The 27,448-nt window shown below is 37.8% G+C and overlaps 1 protein-coding gene and 1 pseudogene across 1 annotated transcript; both read left to right on the forward strand.

The window, feature by feature from the left end:
• Positions 1-4,526: 4,526 nt before the first annotated feature.
• On the forward strand, positions 4,527-11,604 carry LOC122331645 (serine/threonine-protein kinase PLK4-like). Its single transcript, XM_043229161.1, is given in 10 exon segments — positions 4,527-5,242; positions 5,681-5,747; positions 5,859-5,962; positions 6,654-6,737; positions 6,838-6,899; positions 7,014-7,100; positions 7,195-7,249; positions 10,147-10,335; positions 10,415-10,874; positions 10,877-11,604. Coding segments are annotated over 10 exon segments (1,641 nt in total). The 5' UTR covers positions 4,527-5,116; the 3' UTR covers positions 11,284-11,604.
• A 1,263-nt stretch (positions 11,605-12,867) lies between these two features.
• Positions 12,868-17,873, forward strand: LOC122332193 (annotated as a pseudogene).
• Positions 17,874-27,448: the final 9,575 nt, after the last annotated feature.

Consider the following 27,448-nt stretch of genomic DNA (forward strand, 5'->3'; position numbering starts at 1 on the left):
GTACCGTATGCAATCAAATGTGCATATTATTTCTCTGTGTACTGTAATATTGACTTTTCTCAGTAAACATGTTGCCTGTTATTGAAATTATCTGGTGTACACATCCACGTGAAGCCCAAATTGGTTACATCAAGGGCGTGTTTAATTTTCACCCATAAAACAACACGTCAGATGCTGAAATCAATTCTATTGTGCAAAAAAAGGCATGAAAAATGCACGGCAAAGTTACAGCAAGAAAGTAGCATCACGGTAATGCTTTGAAGACACGAGTGATGGGATGAAGGTGTGTCCAGCGCCTAAAACTGAGGAAAAGTTAGAAGAGATATGAGAACAATGTTTCTACAATTATGATGTGATTAACTTCCGTGACAAAGTGAACATATTTCACCTTTGGAGGATTGACGGCCCATACGGTTCTCTTCATGAAATCTAGGAACGTGTTCACTGCCAGGTTTTATTCCTTTTTTGGGGCTTTTCTGATGACAAGACAGCCAGATCAAAACACACTTTTAGGTAGCCATTGTTTGCGCTTACCTTCTGTCAGACGATAGTCCTGTTTCTTGAAGAAAGAATACACTTTGTTAAAGATGGCAAGTGATGAAAGGTCAGGCCGCAACATACAGACATGTATATACAAACAGTTTATTTGGATAGACATACAACATACTGACATATTGACAAGTACGTCAACTTACTCTACTAAGATTAGTTGACATGTAGATACAAAGTTACTTATGGTAAGTAGAATATCTAAAGTGGACTGTCAAAATAAAGTGTAACCAAATGTAGTGTAATTAGAAATAGAATCATCAGTATTGTATCCTACACCTAGCCAAAGTAAAACTTTTAAAAATTTTAATTATTTTCTACACACACATATTAACCCTTCTTGAGCAATCATGAGTTCTGAGTACAGTATCACCATCTTAAACAAGCAGCAGTCGGCGATCACCTCTCCACTCTCATTCCAGCATGTTTGTTTCCCAATAATACCCAATGCGAATAATGCTTTGTAGTCCATTCATAGCAAAAAAGTGTCTCCAACAAAGGTACTACAAAGACCATAAGTGTGACTCTCAGATGAGGCGTGCACAAGGGTTAACAAATTCAAAACAGAACGCTCTCAGCACAAGAATGAACTTCCCTTCGTGTGGTAGGGTCGGGTATTGAAACGTGAAAAGTAACCGGTATGTACTAGAACCCAATCAGAACACAGATTTCGGTGTCAAGCCTGAGGTATTGACTGAAATATTTGACCTCTGGTTCCCCGAAAACGGACATAGGAAGCATCATCACCGGCATCACGCATGAAATATTATTTCCAATCTGAGGTTGAGGATAGTGAGAAACTCTTCCCGCAATGATCACAAGTGAACGCTTTCTCTCCAGTCTGAACTGAGAAGCTCAATGTGGTGTTTGTTCATCAAACTCTTCCCACATTAAGTGCAGGTCAAATATTTCTTGGTCCTCTTCTTTTCTTTAAATCGTTCTGTTTGGGTTTTTCTCCACTTTTTGCGAGATTTATTTTCCTTAAATTCTCTCAATTTTCTTTCTCCCCATTATCTTCCATCAAACCTGAAATGAATAAAAACACTACATTTTCATTAACTTACTAATGAAAGGTGAAAAAACCTTCGATGTAACAGAAGACAGTAGAATTGTCAAATTTGGATCATTTTGATGCAATTTTAAAAGTTACGTCACAGAAACTTTTGTATTAATTAATGAAGTCTTTCATCTGCTCTCAGTGTGGAAAGTGTTTTGCACATAACTCAAACCTCACGAAGCACATGTTAATTCATGCTGGAAAAAAGCCCTGAATTCAATAAACAGCCTTTAACTGAAAAGTGAGTGTTTACATCACCGACACACTGCTGTACTTCTGTAAAGCTACTCCTGTTCTGTTAAAAGTGCTATATTAATAAAGGTGACTTGATTTGACTGACTTGGTGTAGCAAGAATTTTACACAAAAGGGACTCCGTAAGTTTCATTTGGTAATACACTTCATAAAAGCCTTTTACCTGTAAATCTTTTTGCTAAAAGGATACATGAAAAACGTGTTTTTTCACTAGTTGATTATTTAGGGTCTATAGAATGCTTTAGATATAATTTCTTAAAGGTAGTGTAAAACAACACCATTTTCATCATGTCAAAATCATGTCTGTTAGACCAAGCCAGCAGAGGGAGCCCTCACCTCTGGATGACCTCAGTCTCACCACCTCACCACCTGCTCCTCCGCCGTCGCTCGGCCTCATGGAGTCGATGGCCGTTCCTCCACGGCTCCTCCCTCCTTCAGCTCCAGCTGGGCTCTGGATCCCACAGATCATCTACCTGTCTGTCTACCTGCCCGAGGTACTTCTGTATATGCGTATGATTAAACTCGTTAACCTTATATTCTCATCCAGTGCTCCTTCAGGCTAAACCACACCGTGACAGCTACCTAATCATTCCTGTGAAATAAAATGATTAGTTGGCACATGAACAACATTCAAGTTTTTGTTTTAGATGTGCCAAATTCTAAAGAATATTTCATCTTATTTTGGTTACCAGAGCTTGTTTTCTTGCTTGTCAGAGTCTCAATGAAAACTGGTGTCCACCAAGAGACCTGTTGAAGAATAAACAACTGAACAATCAGGAAGCAGAGAAAGTGAAAGTTAAAGCACACAATAGGAAACTCTGAATTTTAAGATGAAGATCTTTTGTTTTTGTTTGTTTGTTTTCTAGGGAGATCTTCACCTCTCTTTGAAATCACCAGGACTGTGGAAGTGGAACATTAATAAAGAAATACTGTCACTAACACAAAGAAAGTCGATTCAAAGCAGATGTGTTTGTTCTCATGAATATTCTTAGTTACATCGGTTAGTTATAGATGTTTGCTGAGGGACAATCATTCAAAATAAAACTACTGCTCTGTTTATGGTTTACAGTAGAAGTTTAGCTGGACAGACAAAAGCAGTGTTTTCAGTTATGGAACTGAATGCATTTTGTCAATAAATCAAACTATTTTTTGTAAAACCCTGTAGAAATAAGGTGTTTTTTAATAAAACATTGACAACTGCGTTCATTTTATTCATTATTTTATACAACCGTTTTTGAAGAGATGCGATGTTATACAACATCTGATCATTTCTGCCCCTCCCAAATAAAGAAAGTGAAACTTGACGGGGTTTAAACAGACACCGGGGAGCCTTAAGAGAAGAAGGAAGCATCTCTAAAGGTAATGTTTGTATTTTGCTAACAGATGTTCACCTTTTTATAAGTAAGAAATATCGGCGCTTTAATGCCGCTTAAAAAAATCTGAAAAAGTCGAAATATTACGAACAATATTACGATGTTATACAATTCTGAGAGTAGCCTGTAGCGCATGCAGATAGACTGGATTAGAAGCACGGGAAGTTTATTTGAATAATTATTCGTTTGCTTATTCGATTATTTACTTATTGTTGCGTCTGATCATCATCTAATAAGAGTCGATTTCAAGCACCCACAGAAACGGCTTAATATCGAGAATATGATATTAACTGTCATAAAAAAAACTTTATCAGCTCACAGCCAATCGACATCCCTGTGGGGGAGCTTTAGCTCTCTTAACCCTGTTTTAATACGCTATATTATAGTAAGATTAGAAATTCCCACTAGGCTGGTTTTAGCTGTTTTTTGTTCCTGTTAGGATACAGCAATGGTTTTACTGTGTTCCTGCACTTCATTATCTATCAACTTATAACGTACTTTTAGCATAAAAGAGGAAAAACGCATTTATAATTTGTATTTCTTGATACAACTGACAGAATTTGAAAGCTGTGCTGCGTTTATTAAAAGCATCAAAGCACACAATCATTGCAGTGCAATATCGTTATATACTTCACTTTATTATACCATGAACTGAAAAGCTTGTAAATAGTCAATGAATGTTAAAGCCTGCCATAACGAATGCAACAATGGAAATATTGTTTCCAAGCATATCCCTCTGTCCCAGCGAGTATGAGCCATGAATATTAGTAGTGTAAGAAAGGGTTCAATAAGTGGGCAAAGGGAAGTGGATTGGGTGTGAGATGATAACCAGTTGTTCCTGTTCAGTCTCTTAATAAATATTCGCGATATTAAGCTGTTTCCGTGGGTCCTTAAAATGTACTATTAGCATCCGCAACATTTTATTTAAAAAGATAGTTTTACAGTTATTTTTTAGGTTATTTTATTTTATTACGTCATTTTATGGTTGCAAAAATCAACCGAAAAACGCTGTGTAAACATAAATCGTTCCGTTTTTTCAACCCTGTGATGCAGACGTCATGTCCGTTACTGTAAAACCAACAAACACACACAGCTCCGATCACAGCCTCATCCTCCTGGTGTTAACCTTGTTCTTCTTTGTTTTATTGTCGTTGTTGTTGTTGTTTTTGGCTTTTTATTTATGCATTGAACAACAAATACAGAAAAAAAAACAATAGGCATTAAAAAAGAATCAAAAAAAGAATAAAGAAAAGAAACAAAAACAATCAGAGACATATACAGTCAAAATTTTAGAGACAGAACCCAACCGGACAGTTCTGATCGCCTTTCTATTAGGGTTTCTTTGAATAGTATAAAAATATGTTTCCAGATCTTTATAAAACGCTGTGACACAGGAGAATGTGAAACTTGAGTAAGATAAGTAGATTAATAACAAAGGCTTCGTTATTCACATCACCTTGACTGAAATATCCCAAAACTATTTTCTTTTAAACGCTAATTCAAATTAAAGAGTAGCTTTTGTTTGATAAACACACAGACGACTTTCTGACGTAAGAACAGTGCCAGAAGATGTGTGTGTGAAGAGCAAAAAGAGCAGTTCACATGGATATCCTTCTGAAACTTGTTTAACAGGGTGGAGTGTATCAATACTTTTGAAGGAGAACTTCAAAATACTTGAAAATACGGCATGAGAGCATGCAACGAGCATAAGGTCAACGAAAACACTTCTCAGAAACGAAATAAACAATATATTTGCAGGCTGGCAGGCAAACAGGACAAAAACCACACGCATATCAAAGACGAGAACCGTGCTTAACAAAATCCTTTAAATAAACACAAATATATTCCTCTCTTAAACGTTTTGTTTTGCAGAATTTTCCAGCAATGGGCAACAAGCTGTCAGCTCTGAAAGAACACGGCTACTCTCTAGTGAGCGAAGAGGAGAATAAGGTCCTGGTGAAAAATGAAGGCGGTGAACAGTTTGTCATTAAAAAGTTAAACGATAACCAGGTAAGATAGGTTTCATGAGACTTAAATGAGGAGAAAGAGAAATAACTACATTCTCACAAAAATGAAAACTAGCCCATGTTTAAGTCACCGTCAAGACATACGACTCTCTTAGTTCTATTAAAAATTTGAAGTCCAAGAAAATAAATTCATCCATCAAAAAATATATATATTAGTTTTTTTGTTTGTTATTGTCGTTTTTGTTTTTTGTATAACATTGTATTTTTACAAGAAATAATCATAATCTTCTAGGGTGTCTTAAGAGTGGGTAAATAAATCATGAGATAAATTTCATTTTGGGTGAACTATTCATTTAAAGTAGCAGCTTTATCAAGTAACTGGTACTTGAAAACTTCCCTCTTGATTGCTGTAAAGCTGCTTTAAATATATGTACTGTAAACAAAAAGCTATAAATAGATGCGGCTCAATGTCTGTTTTTAGGAGGAATCAATGTTTCTCTCCCGTCTCGATCACCCACACATTGTCCAGCACAAGGAATTTATCAGAGGTGGAGAAAATTCTAAATAAATTCTGTTCACTTTCATTCATAAGTTGCATTCAGTGTTAAATTAATGATTTAATATTACTGGTTTAAAAACTGTGATGAATCTGCTTTCAGTTTCGGGCTGTTTGTATCTTGTGCTGGAGCACTGTGAAGGTGGAGATCTCGCTCAGAAAATCCAAAAGAAAAGGACGGATATCATGACGTTTTCTGAGAATGAGGTATATTGTAGATTGTTGAAAAGTCTCAACTTTTTAACACGGGCAAAGATCGTAATCTTCAAGATCACTTACAGGATTACTGACTGGGTTTGGCAAGGCAGAGGGTTCAAAAACACATTTGAGAAAACAGGATTAACAGGATTCATAACTCCCAAAAGGTTCATGGAATTGATCAGGGAAGACAGACGTTTCGTACACATTAGAGAGAACACAGAAAGCAGAGTTGTCTCTATGGCAGTGATTGGATTAACAGGACAGACACGCTCTAAGACGGGTTCATTAGAGGTGACGGACGAGGATCCAGTATTGGGTGCATTAGCCACGGCTGATTGGGTTGACAGTTCACAATATAAAAAAAAATCTAATTGTATGACAGGGCTGAGCGTGCTAGGACTGCCCCTTTGGTTGGGTGAGAACAGGATATTGGTTCGTAATGGGCCTCAAAACTGCCCAAACACAAAATAAAGCAATCCCCAAATCTATAGGACCTTTTAAAATCTTGAGATATACGTCAGAGAACAGCTAGCATAGCAATAAACAATGATGTTTCTCATAATATCCAGTGTCTTTTGAAAGTATTCATAACCCATATGTTGGTGACAGTTCTTTTGCTCTGGTATGCGCTTTCAGCTGCTAGACCTTATATAGACAAGCGTGTAGCATTTTAAAGTTTTTTAAATATGAATTACAGATTCTGGGCTGGATTGTGAAGATCTGCATGGCTCTAAAGTACCTGCATGATCAACAGATTCTGCATAAACACCTGAAACCCAAGGTACAGATTTAACTCATCTATACATATCATCTGAGTTTAATAATTCAATTCAACCAAACAAACACATCATTTTTGTTAAGAAAACGTTTTCTTATGACAGAGTATATTCTTCACTACATTTGGAACCATCCGTCTTGGAGAGTTTGGAGTGGTCCATCAACGGTATTGTTTGTTCATTTAATTTAATAACTCTTTAATGCATAACAAAATCTCATATGCACCTGTGCTTTATGACCTGTATTCTGTATTTAATTTTAATTTCTTTATTTTGATCAGGTCCACTGAAGATCAAGTAGCAGAAAATACACCTTCTTCATATATCGCACCTGAGATTTTGAGCAGCCAACCTTATGATGAAAAAACGTAATAAAATGCCTTGAAACTGCAATGCTGTCTACAGCTATAGAGTATACGTTCAAACTGTATATTTATACTGTGCCATTAATAACTTTCACAGTGAAGTCTGGATGTTGGGGTGTGTCATCTATGAGCTGTGCATGCTGGAGAGTGCGGTGATTTTTCTTTCATCAGACTGAATGTTCTAACATATTGCAGTGAATTCAATATAATGCATAAACTTAAATAGCATATTTTTGGTGCATATTTTAAACAAAACTGCAATTTTCGCGAATGTATGAGGTTACAACTTGAAATGGCACATGTCCTGATCTTTTACAAATTTTTTTACAAATGTTTGTTTAAAGGGTTAGTTGACTAAAAAACTAAAAATTAGGCTGTGTTCACTCGCTCTCCCAGGTGTATATGAGAGTTATGTCAAAAACAGTCTTGGCACTTCTAAGCTCTGTCATCGCAGTGGGTGGGTGTTCAAGTTCATTTGTAAAGAAAAATGTTGAAGAAGTTCAATGTTAGCCAAAAGGATACTGGAGAGGAAATGTTCTTTCCTTTGCTCTTGAGACTAGATATGTGTTCAAGATACTATACTATCATACTATTTCCTGTATGTATGCTGTGCATAGTATGCAAATTTTCTGTATGCATAGAATACACAGATGACCTACTATATATCCTGGAATCTGCCAAATATAACTTAAGTAAACTGAAATCAGCACAAAAGATGTATAGGGAATGGCATTCTATCATTCCTACTATATTGGAATTGTTGTTCTGTTGCACTGGAAATAGAGCCTGTATGTTTTTGTTTGAGCCTGTTTTTCAAGTCAAGTCAAGTCAAGTCAAGTGGCTTTTTATTGTCATTTCAACTACATATAGCTGGTGCAGCACATAGTGAAATGAGACAACGTTTCTCCTGGGCCTGGTGCTACATAAAGTCACACACAACACAAAAAACTCACATACTAAGCTAAAACAGTCCTTAGCCACATAAAGTGCAAAGTGTGCACAAAATACAAACAACAATAAATATGAAGTGCAAAAATGCTCATGGGAAAGGAAGTCCATTAAGGTGTGGTTATTGAGGAGTCTGATGGCTTGTGGGCAGAAACTATTCAGCAGTTTGATTGTGAGGGCCCGAATGCTCAGGTACCTCTTTTCAGATGGCAGGAGGGTGAATAATGTGTGTGAAAGATGTGTGGCGTATTGTATTGTGGGCTTTGCGGATGCAGCGTGTGGCGTAAATGTCCATGATAGAGGGCAGAGAGATGCCAATAATCTTTTCAGCTGTCCTCACTATCCTTTGGAGGGTCTTGCGATCCGATACAGTGCAATTCCCAAACCAGGCCGATGAACAGCGTAGAATGGTCACTTTTTCCTCACTTGAAGTCAACAATCTTGTCAACGTTCAGAGATAGATTGTTGGCTCTACACCAAGTTGTGAGCTGCTGCACCTCATCTCTGTATGCTGACTCGTTGTTATTGCTGATGAGATCCACCACGGTTGTGTCATCAGCGAACATGATTATGTGATTGGAGCTGTGCATCGCTGCACAGTCGTGAGTCAGCAAAGTGAACAGCAGTGGACTGAGCACACAGCCCTGAGGAGCTCCAGTGTCCAGTGTGGTGGTGCTGGAGATGCTGTTCCCGATCTGGACTGACTGAGGTCTGCCTGTCAGAAAGTCCAGGATTCAGTTACAGAGAGAGGTGTTCAGGCCCAGCAGGCTCAGCTTCTCTATAAACTGTTGAGGGATGATGGTATTGAATGCTGAACTGAAGTCAATGAACAGCATTCGGACGTAGTTTCCTTTGGAGATGGCAAGATGAAGGGTTGTTGTGATAGCATCGTCTGTAGAGCGGTTTGGACGATACGCAAACTGTAGTGGGTCAAGTGAAGGTGGTAGCTGTGACTTGATGTGCCTCATGACAAGCCTCTCAAAGCATTTCATCACAATTGGTGTGATGGGACCATAGTCATTCAGGCAGGAAACCACAGACTTCTTAGGCACCGGGACAATCGTTGTTGTTTTGAGGCACCTCAGAATGACAGAGCTGATATCAGTGAAGACATCAGCTAGCTGCTCTGCACACTCCTTTAGTACTCTGCCTGGAATGTTGTCTGGTCCAGCAGACTTCTGTGGGTTAACTCTATAAAGTGTTTTACTCACATCAGCTGTGGTGAAGCAGAGTAACAGATCGTTAGTATGAGGGGTGGACTTCCTCACCGTTGTCTTATTCTGTGCTTTAAAACATGCATAGATGTCATTCAGAGCATCTGGTAGGAAGGCGTCACCATCACAGACAGGTGAAGTTGTCTTGGAGTTGGTGATTGCTTGAATGCCCTGCCATAAGCGTTGTGAGTCACTGCTGTTCTGGAAGTGGCCATGGATTCTTTTAGCATAAACGCGCTAAGTTTCTCTGATAGCTCGGGACAGTTTCGCCCTCACTGTTTTCAGGGCCACCCGGTCATTTGCTCTGAAGGTGAAGTCTCGCTCCTTCAGGAGAGCACGCATGTTAGCATTCATCCACGGCTTCTGGTTAGAATGTGCTGTGATGGTCTTGGAGACGGTCACATCATCAATGCACTTCTCAATGTAGCCAGTCAGATCCAAGTCAATGCAATCGCCATTGGTTGCAGCCTCCCTAAATATTTCCCAGTCAGTACACTCAAAACAGTCCTGAAGAGCAGAGATGGATCCTACTGGCCAGGTTTTAGAATGTTTCAGAACCAGTTTAGAGCGTCTGATGAGTGGTCTGTATGCTGGAATCAACATAACAGAGATGTGGTCTGAGTAGCCGAGGTGGGGGCGGGGCTCCGCACGATACGCGCCGGGAATGTTTGTATAAACAATTTATGGAACACATTTGCGTGATTGAAATCTCCAGTGATGATAAATAGTCCATCGGGGTGAGCATTCTGCAGCTCGCTAATAGCTCTGTATAGCTCGCTCAGAGCCTCCTTAGCATTAGCGCTGGGTGGAATGTAAACACTGATAGTGTAGACGGAAGTAATTCGGTTTTGACACCTGAGTAAGCTTAATTTTTTGTCCCCATTTAGTTCCCTGAAACATTCACAGTTGAAACTGTTACAAAGGTACTCACATCCTCTTATAAAGCTCTTCCTGAGACTTTCTCTGAGGATCTTCGCCAACTGGTAACAGACGTACTTCAGACCAATCCTGCAAATCGCCCATCTGTCAGTGAGATCTTGACCAGACCTTTTATCATTCTCTATCTCCGTGAAAAGGTGAGTTACCTTATAAAAATATTGACTTGTTCATACAAATTGCAAAAAATCTGATTTGATGAAATTTTTCTTTTTCCAGAACATGCAAACTATTAAGTCCCTTTATAGGACACTAGAGGAACTGAGAGCCCTGGCTGATGATTTGGAAAAAGTCCATTTCAAAACAACTGTAGGCAGCCTCACCGGAGGTGTCCTAGGACTGGCTGGAGGAATCACATCCATAGCTGGACTTATTCTCTCTCCATTCACTCTGGGAGCATCTCTGATAGTAACTGGTGTGGGAATCGGTGCGGCAGTGGCTGGAGGAGTAACAGCTGGCGCCAGCAATATAACAAACATGGTTAACCAGAAAACCAATCGACAAAAGATCAAAACGCTCATAAAAGAGTTCCAAGAAAAATTCAGTTCCACAGTTTGCTGCATCCAAAACATCCAGACAGCCGTGGAAACTTTGCAGCAGTGGTCCACAAGTGATGACTCGTTTTCCAATGCAAGCCCTGGTGCAAATGCTGGAGCTCGACTCGGGCGAGGACTGGGAGGAATCCGGAGATTCTCCGTCTAATTGAAGTTGTAAATGTAGGAAAGGTCGCAGCTCAGGCTGCGAGAGCTGTTCGTTTGGCTGAAGCAGCTACTGGAGTCTTGTCTGCACTCTTTGTAGCTGTTGATGTCTTCTTTGTTTTTCTGGACTCCAGGGAAATCCACAACATCCGCCAAGATTATGCACAAAGAGAGAACCAACGAGAATCAGAATCCACAAGCAACCAAACTGCTGGGTCGACTGACCAGGGGCCAAACAACAGTGAGACAACGAACCTGCTGCCTTCAGATGCTCAGCAGGCAGAAGAGCTGAAGTCTGAGACCATGAAGTTTGTGACAAAAATAAAGGAGATGACAGAGGAGCTTCAGAAAATTCTGGATACACTTCGAGATGCGCTGCAGCCAAACTGAGCTGCTAAACACTGACCACAAAAATTGTCAGTCAGAGTCCGAGATTATAGTCATAGCAAAGCTGGTGGTTTTAACTGTATGTTTTGGGCTTTTGTGATAAAATATCCAAATTAGCATTGCTAGTTTCAATAAAGCAAAGACAAAGCAATAAATTAAGCTTAGCGTTCCCATAATTTTAAGAATCTGTATCGGGACTTCTTTTGATGTTTTGAAAATCAGAAAATACAAGCATTAAAATCTTTTTCTGTATGTGAGTGGCTGCTTATTTACTTATCTTTCACTTCTTCTGAAATAAATTTATCAGAAATGCTAACATGTACATTATCTTTCAAATCAAGTCATTATATTTTAACATTGTACATTTGTTTTTACCATGATATGAACCTTTCCAAAATGTTACATACAGTATAATTAAACCAATCATTTTCAATGCTCCAAATAAGCCACTGCTTCAACTCTGTTATTGGCACTTTAGATAGTTCTTTAATGCTTAGCTATCTTGTAAAATACTATGAAAGACTGGCGTAATTCACATCTACCTTAACACTTATGAGAATGAGAAAACCAATGAGAAAACATTATGCAATCAAATGTTTTGGCTTCACTTTCTATAGTGGAACGAAGTGGAGTCTTGTCGTTCATCTTTTTCAGTCTATGTTTGTATCTATTAGTCAATCATTTTCCTTTCTGATCTCAGAACATGTTTCCCTGCGTCCCAGTATGCATTCTATCCATACTATCTGCCCCCAATAGTCTTAAACTACTAACATTTAGGATGGGTAGTATGCACATTTGGTTTGGCACTCAGGTTTTGATTAAGTAAAATGCCCATCTTTCTCTGGTACACTCCAGTGGCGTTAAAACACATACGTTTGGCAAAGTTTAAGGATCGCCATTTACACAAAAAAAAATTAATTTAAATGTTAGTATTCAGCGTCAGCAATTGTTATGAAATTTGAGTGAATTTTTAATCATCTAGGTGTCAAACGTGTTCACACAACACTGGAAAAGTAATGTGATCTGTAATGTGTTTTCTGTGAAGCGTTGACGTGACGCATTTTTTTAAAATAAACCGTAACGCGCGGTTGTGGCAAACTTTATAGCTGTAAATATCACCCAGATGAACTTGTAGATGTAAGCAGTGAGGGAACAGAGGATCACCAAGATGAGCCAGTTGGGCCGCACTATTATAGCTGGAGCTGAATATAGCAGTATTATTCAAGTGCAAATTGTAAATATATGTTTTTATGATGTAATTTAACATTTTAAAGGGATAAAAATTGTTAGAAAGCGAAACCGTCAAAATACAATCACTGTAAACTTTACTATCTGCGCCGCTGGAACTGATGTTTTTGTAACGATGACCATGCCGATCTCACGTTGGTGGGCGTAGTTATTACTTAGTTTAAAAAGACGTTTGTTTGATTCTTTGTAATATATCAATAAAATGTAAGTAATCATGGGAATTATGAAAGTATTCGTGGAGTTACTTAAACTATGTGTGTTACAACTAACCCCACGTTCATTTGTACTCAGCACTCCACAGATCCACTAAATGTTCTGAAATCGAGCGGAACTGGGATTTTCAGTTTCGCTACCAGCGCACGAAACCGAATATCTCAGAAAATGAAAATCTCGTAACACCGATCGGTTCTTCGCCGAATCTCAAAAAGCGTCATATTTCGAGTGCATCGCCGTTTCAAGCCGAACCCGTTCAAAGGTTAATAATTGTCTTGAGGAGGAGCACGTCTACGCAGACAAAACTGAAAGTAAGTAACTATACAGGTGCTGGAACCCATCTGCTGTTTCCTTGGATCAAAATATCGATATGTTTATTTCATAGAGTGTGATTTCGAATGCTTTGTGATGCACTTGTTTTGTCAGAAGCGTTATCGTTGTAGTCCGTGTTGAACCGCACTCGTTTGACATGGCGGAGAGGACTTCCTCATCTGCAGGTAGGCTATAAGATGACTGAACCGCTCTATGTTTTTTTCAAATGGCTTCTATTTCACGATTATCTAAGTTGTAGTGTTCTGCGCCCAGTGTTTGCCAGGCTACTTGGAAAATGTAGTGAACTAAGCTAACAGTTGCTCTTCATTAAATAAAGCTTTAGTGCACTGAAGCTATCTATCCTTCTGGAAATGTAGCAGGCTAAGCTACAATAACATGGAACAATCTAAGCATTAAGAAAATGCGTAATATTGCAGTTTCTTTAACAACTATTCCAAACAAATTGGTCAGCAAAAAAATAAATTAATTAAAAATAAATTAAAAAAATCTGTATCATGGACAGGGCCAGATTTGGGTGGTGGAGAGATCTTTTATTGCAAGCTTTTATTCCATTTGAATAGTAAACACTAGGTTGTTAAAGTTGCTATTGTGGCTTTTTGTATACAGATGCATTTATATATAGTAACACTTCTAAAACATTTATTAATCCTATTGTTAATTTCATCTTTTACTAATGGATTATTAAAATCACAAGTTGGATTATAAATTAACATGCATATACAACTGTATTTTCATCAATTTATATTAACAAAGATTGCTAAATAATAAATGTATTGTTCGCTCCTGTTATAGTTTTGCTAACTTTAAATAATGAAATCTTATTGTAATGTGTTATGCATAAATGTAATGACCAAGTTCAGCATCCATCTTATTGTTGAAGTCAGTTATTTACAAGCAACTAGAAATTCACAAATTACAAATTATTCACAACTTATTTTGGTAATCAGCAATATTGTCAGTTAATGGTAGCTGTGGCACAATCCCTACTTTGGGTTTGTTACAATAACACACAGTTTCCACAAAACAGGTACATTTAGGCTTAATGCAATATAAAATACATATTGGATATTGCAACCATTGCAAAAATTAACTGTGGTTTTATCAGTTTAAAATCATTTCATTTTGTGACCATAAAATAAATCTGTATTAATAAAATCAGTGGGAATCTGTCAATATATGAATCAAAGGCAATAATAAATCAATGGAAGTGTAATTTCAACTGACAAAAAAATTGACCAATCATATTTTTCCTCTAAATGGCCAGGCCTTGCTATCACTAACTTCATGACCTCTACTGGCTGACTGAAGTCTGGCTGAAATATATTTCTCTTAAATATAGATGTCTTGTATCATATTTTTTATTTGATGTATTACAGATGATCCAGTGATCCGGATTCTTCTGATGGGCAGGAAGGGTTCTGGGAAAAGCTCATCTGGAAACACGTTACTGGGAGAAAAAAGTTCAAGTTCACAAACACAAGACCGAAACATGAAACGAAAATTTGTGATGGTAAAACACAAATCTGTGGGAAGCAGGTTGCCGTGATCGATTGTCCGGATTTACTGGATCAAGATTTGAGTGATCAGAAGCTGAAGAAACGGAAAGAGAAGCTGGTCTCTCGATGTTCAGCGGGTCTCAGCGCCGTCCTGCTCACCGTTCCTCTGGAGGAAACTGTGGAAAGCGAGGAAGAGATCCTGCATTTTATCAAAGGTTTTTGGTCCTAAAGTTCAGAAGTACATAATGGTTCTGTTTACGAGGAGATGAACTGGAGGAGCTGGAAGAACCACAAAGCATTGAGCAATATCTGGACAGTGAAGAACATAAGGATCTCCAGCGACTGGTGACTGAATGCGGAGAAAGTTTCACTGTTTAGATAACAAGAGAAAATCAGACAGTCAGATACGAGAGCTGCTGCAGAAGATTGACAACATGACGGTGGAGAACGGAGGGAAGTTTATCATGGAGGAAATGAAAAGGAGGGACAGCAGGAGATTCGTGTAAATTGTATGTGTACATCTTGTTTTGATTTCTTTGTGTGTGTTTTCATGGGGACTCGTGTCACAGTGGGGACCTAATTCGAGGTCTCATGGGCACAAAAGCTTATAAATCAGAATTATTTCCTTTATTTATCGATTTTTGAGAAAGTCAGCATGCCTGTTGTTTCTTGTAAGGGTAGGTTTATGTGTAGGGCCATAGAAAATACAGTTTGTACTGTATAAAAACCATTACACCTATGGAGAGTCCCCACAGCAATAGCTGACCAGACATTTGTGTGTGTGTTTTGATAAGACTAAAGTGTCCAAAGATCTAATGAAATTATCAGCTTTCTGGGTTACTACCAAGCTATTGTAATTGTTGCAATAATTACATAGCATGTGCATACAAAACAAACCGCAAAATACAGTGTTACTGATATTATCTTAATGTTGTAGTTTCAGACGTGTCTCCAGCTGATGATCCAAGTCAGATTCAAGCCATTCCTGATAGGAAAGACCAGATCAGGCTGGTTCTGCTGGGAAAAACTGGAGCTGGGAAAAGTGCCACTGGAAACACCATCATCGGCAAAAAAGTGTTTGAATCGTCCATCAGCTCAGACTCTCAAACAAAACAGTGTCACTTAGAAACCAATGAGAGGATGGGTAAAAACATCTCGGTGGTGCGACACGCCTGGACTTTATGATACCGCAAACACTGAGGATGAGGTTGAAAAGGAAATAGGGAAATGCATAACATATGCTTCTCCAGGACCACACGCTTTTATTATTGTGATTAGACTGGGTCGCTTCACCGAAGAGGAGAAAAATACAGTACAGGAGCTGAAGGAACTGTTTGGAGAACAGATAGAAAAATACACCATGATCCTCTTCACTCACAAAAATCAGTTAGAGAAGGAAAATAAAACCATCGAAGAGTTTCTACAGCTGGGTAATTCTGATCTGCAGGCCCTAAATGCGCAGCTGTGGAAACCGGTTCTTCTGTCTGGACAACGAGTCTGCTGGATATCCACAAATCAAAGATTTGATCGGTAAAATAGAGTCGATGGTGGAGGAAAGCAGCGGGCGTACTTCACCAACAGCATGTTTGAAGACACTCAGAAACACATTCAGGAGATCTTGAACAAGAAGCTTGACAAAAGCGAAAGCAGTTTAAGAAGGAACACAAACAAGTCTCTCAAGCGGAGTGGGGAGAAGATATACTGGAGTTTAGTAGAGGAATCGAGACACGAAGCTGCATGATCGTTAACGGACTCGTTGATTGCTGCTTTAGCCAGAGCTCTGAAGAAAGTAGTGGTGACACGCGAGGAAAGAGAGAGTGCCATAAAGCAGGCTGAGAGCAAAGGAATCAGTCATACAGAGGCTGTCCGGCTCGCAGCCAGAGCCACAGGGACACTAGCCAAGCAGAAGTTGTGTGGGATTCAGTGAGGAGACTGATTTATTCAATTCGCTTCAAGTTGGTTTTCATAGGGCTTCAAAGAACATTACAGAAAACACTTTCCTCTCAGCTCAACCAGAGGTCTAGGCTAAACTAGATAAATCTGATTTTACAAAAAAGTGCCTGTTGACTGTCAATGTTTTTTTTTCTTTTGATCTGTAATGCATTAGAGTACACTGAAGGCTGATCCAGACCGTGATAAAACGCCTCATTTAAGCACACCTCCACAGGTCACAGTGTGGTAACCTTTGCATAAAGCAGGCCAAATTCACGCTGTTTTATAAAATTGTTTAAAACTGTAACATTTTTATGTTATTGATTTTGATTTGATCCTTTTTTATGCTTTAAAAATATGCTCTTTCTCTCTCGAAACACCTGCTTCTGACCACCTTTATGTTTTACTCAGTCAGTCTAAACATGTTTATCAAGTTCTCCGGGGTCACTGGAAAGATTTGTGTGTTAGACACTTGCAAGAAAAAAATCGCTCTTCTAGATTCCTCTGCCGCTATCTGGATGTATTTAAGATGTAGTCGAGGTACATATTACTCTGGGCCCCCCTCCTCTCCCAAGATTTATATATTTATTAATATTCATCTTTTGCAGAATTGCCGCTGCGGGCATTCGTTGCAACTTAAAAGTATTTAAAAGTACCTAAGTGCCTAAAGCTCAATTGAAAAGTTACTAACAAACAAGACCACAGGGAGGAGCCAAAGGACTGCATATAAACTAATAAGGTCATATTTAGAGAGTAACTTACTCTGTGAGAACTTCTTTCTGGTCTGACATTGAGAGCCAGAACGACCTGGATCGTTTTCACCAAGATACCAAATAAAGGAGATTTTAACCTGCTGTTTATGTATTTAATCAATGCTACTTAACTCATGTATACTTTTTTATAGTGAAAAGATTATGTTTGGTGTTGCATCAATTGGACATTTGTGCAGGTACATGTCTGACTGTGTGTGTATAAATACACATACTTTTCATAATTACTGTATATTTTGCATTTTACAGAATTGTCCACTTAGACTATGGACTTTTGTCTTTTTCAGATTTCCCGTGAAAGCATTATGCATGGTTTCAGCCCTCTTTCACCGATCACAACTTGCAGATCAAGATCCATCAATCCCATCAAACAGCTTTAATTCCTCATAATGTCAGCAAGGACTGCTAATATCATTGTAGCAGAACCAACGGACGAACAAAAGCTTCTTTCAGTCTGAGAAACTCAAAGATGCAACCTAATGAACTGCAGTCAAGTTTAACAGAACAAGTCTGGCTGTAAATAAGGAGGTTATTGAGATTGATTTCAAAAACCTTTTTATGAAATGTGATGATCAAAGTTAACATTTTTGGAGTTTTTAGAGCAAGGGACCATAATTTGACATTTGCTTTTAAGCCGTTGATGGAGATATTTATGCTACTTTCACTTTGACTCTGATGATCTTGCCGTCCCTGACTCATCTCTTCTTTTAGTGACAGTGATTTCTGTTTCTGTCACTGCAATCTCTCTTATCCTTCTTGCTGTTCTCTGGCTGATGCTGAGGTTCACGTCTTTCAGCAGAACTTTTAACAAACCGAACTTTGACTTTCATTTTGAACTCACTTTTTCCTTAATCACCCATTTTAGTACTAATCTGAGCAACGCATGAATCTTATATATAATATAATTGAGGAAGTAGAATTTTATGTGATTGTGAGTATTTCTTAAAAAGGAAATGTAAATGTCGGTGGTTCCTAGAACTGTTCTGTTTCCTTTTTTTTTTTTTAATCAAAATGCAATTTTTGTGTTCAGCAGAAGACATTTATACAGGTATTATTTTTAATTTTGGACCATTTCTTTAAATAATTGCACAATCAATCCTGCAGCATTGAACCTCTTTGTTGAGAAATTATCAGTCACGCGCTTGCATGCGCTTCACACTCCAGACGCTTCTAACCACTATTTTAAAACAAAAGATTTGTGATATTTTAAACTTCAAGCACTGTTTATCATTTACAGATGATTTTCATTCGCGATCCTCTGAAGTTCAGCCACCCTTAACACACATCAGAAATCTCCTGAGATCATCTTCAGAACCACGAGGCATGACCCAAGAGGAGAAATCTGGCCGAAATCAGCTGATTATCTTGTGCCGTGAAACAGGATAGAGTTTGACTGTTAGCTCGAGAGTTCAGGACACGGCAGAGGGCATATGGGTCGGATCTGGCCCACACACACACACACACACACACACACATCAGGCTGCTTTGAGTGAGGAAGAATCTGTGTGTGAGGAAGATGAGGCCCGTATCTGACAAAACTGCTTTGATGTGTGTGGGTCTGCCAGGTGTGATGCATGTATGTATTCATATACAGAAAGAGATAGAGACTAAAAGTTAAATATACATTAAGCAATAATCACTTTGTCTCACTATCACGTGCGGGATATGATGGTAACGCTGTGTGGCTTTGACATGTTTTAATGAGCGTGTGTTGAACATTTAAATAGCAACGACAGGCTTGAATCATCCTCTCTCAGTCCCTAAAATCACAAAAACATTACATGCAACTTTGTGAGACTAAAGTCTGGAATCAGTGTTTAAATCTTTCATGGTAAACAAACGCTGACCAAAATTGTTCTGTGATTTGAGAGTTCAACCTGTCTGACGTGAGGGATGACTGAAGTAGAAATCGTTTTTCCTTCATGCACTGGAGTGAATCTCTCTGTGAACCATAGCACCAGTAAGTCTCAAACATGCATGTCATGATTTTTGATGTTTTGGAAAGAAGCCTCTTCTGCTCACCTCTGCTGCACTTATTTCATTAAAAATACAGTAAAAACTGTAATATTGCACATCACAATTTCAAAATGCGTTTTTTCTGTGTGAATATCTGTTAAAATGCTGTTTATTTCTGACTGTTACTTTGAATTTCAGCGTCACGTGATCTTTCAGAAATCCCGCTAACATGATACTGTAATGCCTTTTATTTTTCGGGGTGCAAAGGACGGCATTTATTTGAAACAGAAATCTTTACTCTCACTTCAGATGGATATAATGCATTCTTGCCAGTAAAAATATGAAGAAAAGAAATCTCTTTGCAAATCAGTAGTGTACACCACCATTCAAAGATCTGGAGATCTGGAGCATAAATTTTTAAATCAGAATTCTTGAGCAACAAATCAGCATATTAGAATAATTTATGAAGCATTGTAGATGACTAAAGTGATGAGCAGACTACATTTGAACAGATATTCACACAGAAAAGGAGTATTTAAAATTGTTTACTGTAATTTCCCATGAAAACAGAATTAAACCTTTATCTCCACACACATAAGTTCAAAGCATTTCTCTGAAGATGACAACAGGAATTGGCTTTTAGGCGTGAAGTGGCCCACCAAGGACGTATCTCAGCTCATCTAGCAGCAGGTCGTCTGAAGATGTCCGTGTCTTCCTCGGAGAGCCGGAGAGAAGCCCGTTTCTGTGAACACAGATACCCTCATGCAGATTACTCTCACTGCTTGAGTCTTATCAGAGTACTTCCCAAAACACACAGAGGAAAACAGCACAATATTTCACTTTATTCACGCATGAGGATAGAGAACAAAGTAAATGTCTGACGATGAGTCAAACTGACCTGAGGACTAAATAAAAGTCTAGCGTTCAGCATTTACCAATTAAAGTCCAGCGTGGTAGAAGGTTGATTTTGAATCATTTAAATTTGGTTTCCAATCAAAACTCTGACTCCATGAATCATTTCACCCGACTCTCATTGTAGACTTGATTATTTCATTTGTAATGAAAAACTGATCATAGCTATCGATTGTGTATTCATTTAGATATTTGATTATTCTGGAAATCCCATATCTTCAATTCTACACTCATCATGGACCAGGTATCACACAGGAATTGCACTTCAAAATGCAAAATAGCTATAATATCTTTCAGTGAGCTGCGCCTGCATACTCATAACAAACATGTTTTTTCCTATAACCATGAGAGCTACACCGTCGCAGACAGACTGAAAACCCAAATCTAATGGTGTTGCTCAGTGGTGCTTCCGGTGTGATCTGTCCTGAAGCAGATTTATGGGAAATACCAAAACCGATCAGCATGAAAGACAAACCTGAAATACTAAAATAATTTCAAAGGAGTCAGCGTAGCTGAAAACACAGCAAACAGGAGAGAAGTTCATGTGTTGCCAGTTCTCTTTAAATACTCAAATCAGAGCAGAACAATTGTAATAATATCTTCACTTGACTTTTGCTGATAGCCATATCTAATCTGGGGTGAAAAACATCACCTGGCAAAGTGCGTATCAGAGGACATCCCACACCAGAAGAAAGAATTGTCCTCAGATCTGAGATCTGTTCTACTGATGTGAGACTGAGATATATGTGTACAGCGACACTCACACTGCGATCTGGGCATGCATTATTCAGAAGTGTGTTGTAAATGTTCAGTGAATAATTAGAATAATAAGAATAATTCAATGCAAGAACAAGAACGAGCAAAGAGGGCTGGTCAGTGAAGGTATCCATGGAAGCATGTTAAGATTGCCGTTTATTTATTATGTCTGGAACACTGCAATAAAGTTGCATATTAACATTTCACAATAGTCAACACGATTTTTATTAAATCCTGGTTATTGCAAATGTGTATCAGATAACGTGTAGCATAATATTAAAGTAAATAAATAGCATCATTAGGAACAAACGTGATCTAACCATGGACAATGGTAGGTCTATATATATTTGTCACAGCCATATCTGGGCACCCGCTGAAGATAAGCAGGGTTGAGCCGGTCAGTTCCTCATTCATTAACAAGAATCAAGAAATATTTTCACTGATTCATGCATGCAGCCTAATCTTTTAAATATAAATAGTAATCACGTGCACTTAAAAAATTCAGAAATGTTTCATTGTTTTAATAACAAGAGAGGATTACTGCAGAAGACTGTTCTCATTTGGTTTTGCTCCTGTGCCTTTGTGAATGTCTTCAATTTCCCAGTTTCTTTGGATGTATGTCCCATATCAGTTTTTATGAATAAAATTGGTTTAATTATAAATATTAGTTTGGTGGCAGTATTGGTTTGCACTTCAGTATTGCAGCACATTTGAATAATATAGTACTTTATAAGATTACTATTCAGCATATTCAAAATTGTTCTATATTAAAAGTATGTTATCGAGAGACGATAAATCAAGATATATGCTTGAAAAGTTTTTTCCCTTTAGTTCCCATAGTTTTTTCTTTTAAACAGCTGCCACGTGTGTTTCAGCTTCTGAGGTCCATCGCTTGTTTTGCTGACTAATCACATCTGCCCTCGTCAGCAATATTTAAAATCTGGCGCGAACGTCATTGTCTCGACAGCTGCTCGACGCTCATTGGCTGTCGGCTGCGTTTGAAGAACTCAAATTCTACTTTGAAGTTTACACTGAATTATGGCACATGGCCAACTCATCTTCAAACGCTTCACTGGGAGAAAGAAAGTTTACTCTCCTCAGAGGAAGAAAACTGGAGTTTAAAATACACCGAAGAGACGCAGGTGCATCATGGGAGATGAAGAATCTGACGCGGGTATCCTCCTGAATTTTAATGTAATAAAGATTTCTATCTAGATCTATCGGTGAATATCTTTAAATTCTAGATTCTTGAATTCTAAAAAGTCATTTTAAATTTGACACACGTTTTTTTTTTCCTTTGCACTAAATAAGCGCTATGTTGTTTGAATTTAATTGATAAGCTGCATCGAAACCAGAAATTGTTCCACAAATAGGAAAAATAATAAATGTAGCCATGAGTTAAACTCCTAAAACTGTCTGCAGTTCATCATTTTATTACGTGCAGAAGATGAGAAACAAGTATCCTTTAGTTGTAGCAGTTTTAAAGTTACATTTGAAAACTTTAAATCAGTAAGAAATAATGAAATAGTTCAGATCGCTAGAGGGCGCTCTATACTGCTTCTTTAAACCCATGGTGCTTTTATGGGTATTAGCATTTAATAAAGATGTGGGATATTACTTCTAAAAAGACCAATAAATCAATCAATAAACAAATAGAATTTTAAAAGCCGCTTTTAGAATGAGAGATGGAACTTGACTTCCAAAAGAAATGTATAGAAATCTTATTTTATTCAGGCTAATAAAAAAGCATGTCATGTTTAACATCTCTTTCTAATTTAACATTCAGTTTTCTAAGCTCTGTTAGGGAGAAATAAATAAATCATGCACACAATAATAATTCGACAGCTTTCTTTTACTAAATCATGCTCATAGTATAATAATTCGTTTCTTTTTTTATCTTTATCGTTATACGCATTATTTAATACAGCGCTTTTAACAATACATTAAAATCATTCATTTCCTCTCTTTCCTAAATAGTGCTCTCTGTATAATAACTGCTTCCCCGGTATAATAAATTCGTTTCTTCTTTTATAATGGTAAAATAATAAATACTATAATGAGATAAACTCTGCTTCGTTTCACTGAATCGCGCGCACAATTTGATCATTCGTTCGCTGAATTATTTTCACGTAACTATTTAAAATGATTGGTTTGACTAATGATTCGTTTAGTAAAAATGACTGATTTCTAATGACAATGATTTATAGTTTTGTGTCCATGAGATACATTTGCTCTTTATCGTGTAGCTAAATGAAACAGTTCATGGTACAAATGATGCGATTTTGTATCGAAGATATATTTAAGTAAATGAATCGGTTTTCGACCAAATCTAGACTTCATTTCACTGAACTGCTGTCTAATGCATTACAGAAACGGGTCTAAAACACGAGACCTGTTTCAGAGGTCAACTTCCGTTTAATTTGGTCACAGTCATCCTAATATTATTAATCATTAATCATTTTGTTTCTTAGAGAGCTTTAGAGACAGAACAGAAAAAGATCGTCTCTAACTGTGTTCGTGACCAGTGAAAATATATGAAAGAAATCCATTAAAGCACAACTTGAGTGTGTTTTTCCACAGACCGCGGGAACAACTAAAACCACTTCGGTGAGAAACAACGAGTTTGTTTGGGTTCAAGTACATTTCAATTTTGTATATTATTCACACTTATTTGTTGTGCTTTATCGGTGTTATGAACCCAGTATGGTTCACACTTTTGACTGGTTGTGTGTATGTGTTTGTTTTGCAGGAAGTGACGTCATGATCGGTGTTACGCCTGTGCTTTGAACAGCTCCCCTTCAGTCGCGAGCGGCTCGTCATCCTACTCTTATCCTAATCTTTCCTTATTTAAATGTTTCTCTCTTTTTGAACGTTATCTAACGTGTAGACTTGTTGAGCCAGTCGTGACGTCGGAAATCGTTTTCCTATAAGAGCTCGTTGCGTTAAAACGCTTTGTTGATGGACAGAATAAAATCCGGCATCCCATTGGTTGACGATCATATAATCGTTCACAGATCCCCAAAACTTATGTAATTCTATTGGACGTCAATTTTCCATCAATTAAATCACATAAAGTTAATGCAAAAAGGAGCTTCACCCGCTCATGTTCAGTTAATGTACACGAATTCAATCAGTTTCATGATAACTGATGAACTGGGGTTTATGCTTGTTTAATACATAAGCTTGATTTATTTTCAATAAGTTATTGTTGCTTGGTTTATATAGTCACCTTACATGTTCTTACTTTTATTAAACAAATAGCATTTTCAAACATTTATTGTAATCGCTCCATCAGTCAAAAGTAACATTCAATCTGACCAAAAAATAGAAGACATACTGCAGTTCTTAACAAATAAAGCCAACCGTTTTTAGTTTTTTACTTCAGATTTGAGTGTGCAGGGATCAGCAAGGAACCATACTTAAACATCAGACATTCATTTCACATGTTTAAGGTAACACTGTAATATCATTACATAAACAATGTGCCTTCTCCTGATCTATAACACAAAACACATATCAACAGATATTATTATTATTATTATATTATAGTTAGCTTGGGATGGGTTTTTTTAGGGAGGGGGAGCCATGTGCTTTCTAATACGTAAGGAAGTCAGGGTAATATATTGCACAGATCTAGTTTCCTCAATCAGGTATTTCTTCAGGATGTTTAAAACAAAAAAGAAACCGCTCTGACTGGTCTAAGTGTGGAGTGTCATCTCCGGTCGACTCATCGCAGTCTTCTTCTAAACACGCCTCTTTTTTTACCTTTCTCTGATTCCTAAACACCGAGGACGGTCGCTAACGCTTCCAGAAAGCTTCCAGAGAAGAAAACGTCTGCTCTCTGCCGCGGGTTTCTTTAAGGTACGCTTTACTTTTCGAGTGAACCGAGAAGCGCTCTTTAATTGGCGGGTTTATAAACTAATTGTGAAAACGATGTATTGATTTCTTTATGGTGCAGGATCAGTAGATGTAGGTTTACCAAAAACACAACGCGTGGGACTCAGAGTCTTTAATACTCTGATGCTCGATTTCTTTTAATTATTCTATTATTTAATGATTCCAGCCAAAAGCCTGGTTGTTACTGTAAAAGTGTCTTTCAAACAGCGCGAAATAAAACTATCACTTAATATTAGTGTTTCATTTTAAGTTGGTTAACAAAAGATGTAAATTCAACAGCACTAATTGTTTTATTGAATTGTTCAATATATTACCATTATATTGGTAAGAAACAGTTAACTCTCAAATAAGACGCTTTCATTTACTTTTATTATTTGAGGGACACTGGCGCCCTCTGCTGCCCTTTAACTAGTGACTTAATATTTCCATGTAATTATCATTTTATTATGTTTAACTTCTTCCGAAAAAAACATTACATATTCGTTTTCGGTAGAGGCTTGTGATTTCTTAAACGCCATTGTTTTTAAAGGTATGCAGAACTGGAAGATTCATTAAAAGACGAGGTTCTTTCCATCTTCAAATTTTCCTTTTGATTAAATGTTGTAAGTAAGCAATAATAACATAACGCAACAACTGATTTTAAACATCTTTTGTTTCAGCGCTGAATCATGTATGAAGTGATCAACGTGACGTGTGCAGAGATGGAGAGCGCTGTGGGCTTTCTGTATGAGAGGATGAATCAAACACTCGGTGGAGGCTGTGAGCAGAGCTGGTATTCAGAGGTGTCCCTCAATCACACACACACACACACACACACACACTCACACACACACACACACACACACACACACTCACACACACACACACACACACACACACACACACACACACACACACACACACACACACACACACACACTCACACTCATTCACACTCATATGTTTTATTTGATCAGGATGGACTGAAGGTAGCAGATCCATCAGATCCCCAGAAACTGATCTCTCCTGTTATTTCCGTCTCGTCTGATCGTCTCGTCTCTTCTCTCTGTGTGAATCTGAATCATGAGATCATCTGTGATTCTGCTGATGGAGTAAATCGACTCAATCTCTCTCAACATTATTCATGTTTTATTATAAACGCCGCTCTAACGCTTCTTCCCTTTGTTTCAGACTCATTTCAGTCACGTGAGCTCGTTCAGAGGTGAGAGTGTGTCCTGATTCAGATCAAACCGAATCTTGTGTGAATCTTCAAGTGAATCATGATGATTCTGAATGTGTTTTTCAGTGAGGAACAGAAACTGCAGTGATTCCAAACTCAGGTGAGTTTCAGCTGATCTGTTCGTTCTTTATCAATGATGCTAGTAAAAAATATGATTAAGAAACTCTATATTGTTATTATTATAGCATATTTCTTCATCTGTTAGATGAGTGGCTGTGGATTTGGGCTGTTGTTGTTGTTATCGCAGTTCTTGTCATCATCTTGATTTGTTTCTTGAGGCAGAAAAAGAAATGCAGGTGAGATGTGAGCGTTTCATTCATCAGAGAGACTTAAGTCACTAAATTATGATTGACATGAAACTAACATCATAAGTGAAAATATTGCTTATGATTTGACTCTTAAAAACATATTTGATGTAATCAGTGACCAAAGCTGTTAAATCTCTTGATAAAGAGAATATTGTGGTATTTAATGATCAGTTTCAATCTGTCGTCAGATGTCTTCAGAGCATCGCTCAGCGTGATGATTCAGAAAACAGGTGAGTGAATCAAAGCTAGAAAGCCTTGAACTGAGTTTGACTGAATCACTTCAGTTCATCTGAGACTCTGAATCTGAATCATGTGTTTCTCTCAGGGATCCTGAATCTGGAGGTCGAATGAAGCTCAGATCTGATCAATCTGATTCGCGAATCAGTCTGTGTTGAGAAGCTCAGAGTGAGGCGAATCTCTCAGTGACACGAGTAAAGCTGAGATGATCCTGAAGGACATTTAGACATGGAGCTGTTTGACTGATCAGATTCAGATGTTCGGTCTTCAGGCTGATCTCAAGGAATCAGAGGAATCCTGCTGATCTTCTTCAGATCGACCCTCCTTAAGTCTTCTCCTCCTCAAGTCTTCTCCTCCTTAAGTCTTCTCCTCCTCAAGTCTTCTCCTCCTTAAGTCTTCTCCTCCTTAAGTCTTCTCCTCCTTAAGGTTTCTCCCAACATGCAGACTTGTCAGTAAATAAATGGGAAAAACATTCATTAAAAAGTAATGCGTTACTTTACTGGTTACTTGAAAAAAAGTAATATTATTACATACTTGTAATGCGTTACCCCCAACACTGAAGTTTTTTAGTCTTACAATAGCCCTATGATTTTAGTTTCCCGCAGAAATTATGTTGTGTATTTATTAATTTCAGAATTTATCTTTTAACTAATAAAATCGATCTATCTATATCTATCTTTTATGTGAGTGTGTGTGTGTGGTATTTGTCACGATATGGGACCAAATGTAGGAATACCAGTAAATGTTGACCTTGTGGACATTTTTAGGTCTCCATGTGGAAACAAACTTATAAAACAGACAGGATTTCATTATTTGGAAATTCTAAAATTGCAATATTTTCCTGTAAGGTGTAGAACAGTAACCATAAAACATGAAAACCTGTGTGTGTGT

Source organism: Puntigrus tetrazona, chromosome 3, assembly GCF_018831695.1.
Source record: "Puntigrus tetrazona isolate hp1 chromosome 3, ASM1883169v1, whole genome shotgun sequence".
In the NCBI taxonomy this organism is placed as follows: domain Eukaryota; kingdom Metazoa; phylum Chordata; class Actinopteri; order Cypriniformes; family Cyprinidae; genus Puntigrus; species Puntigrus tetrazona.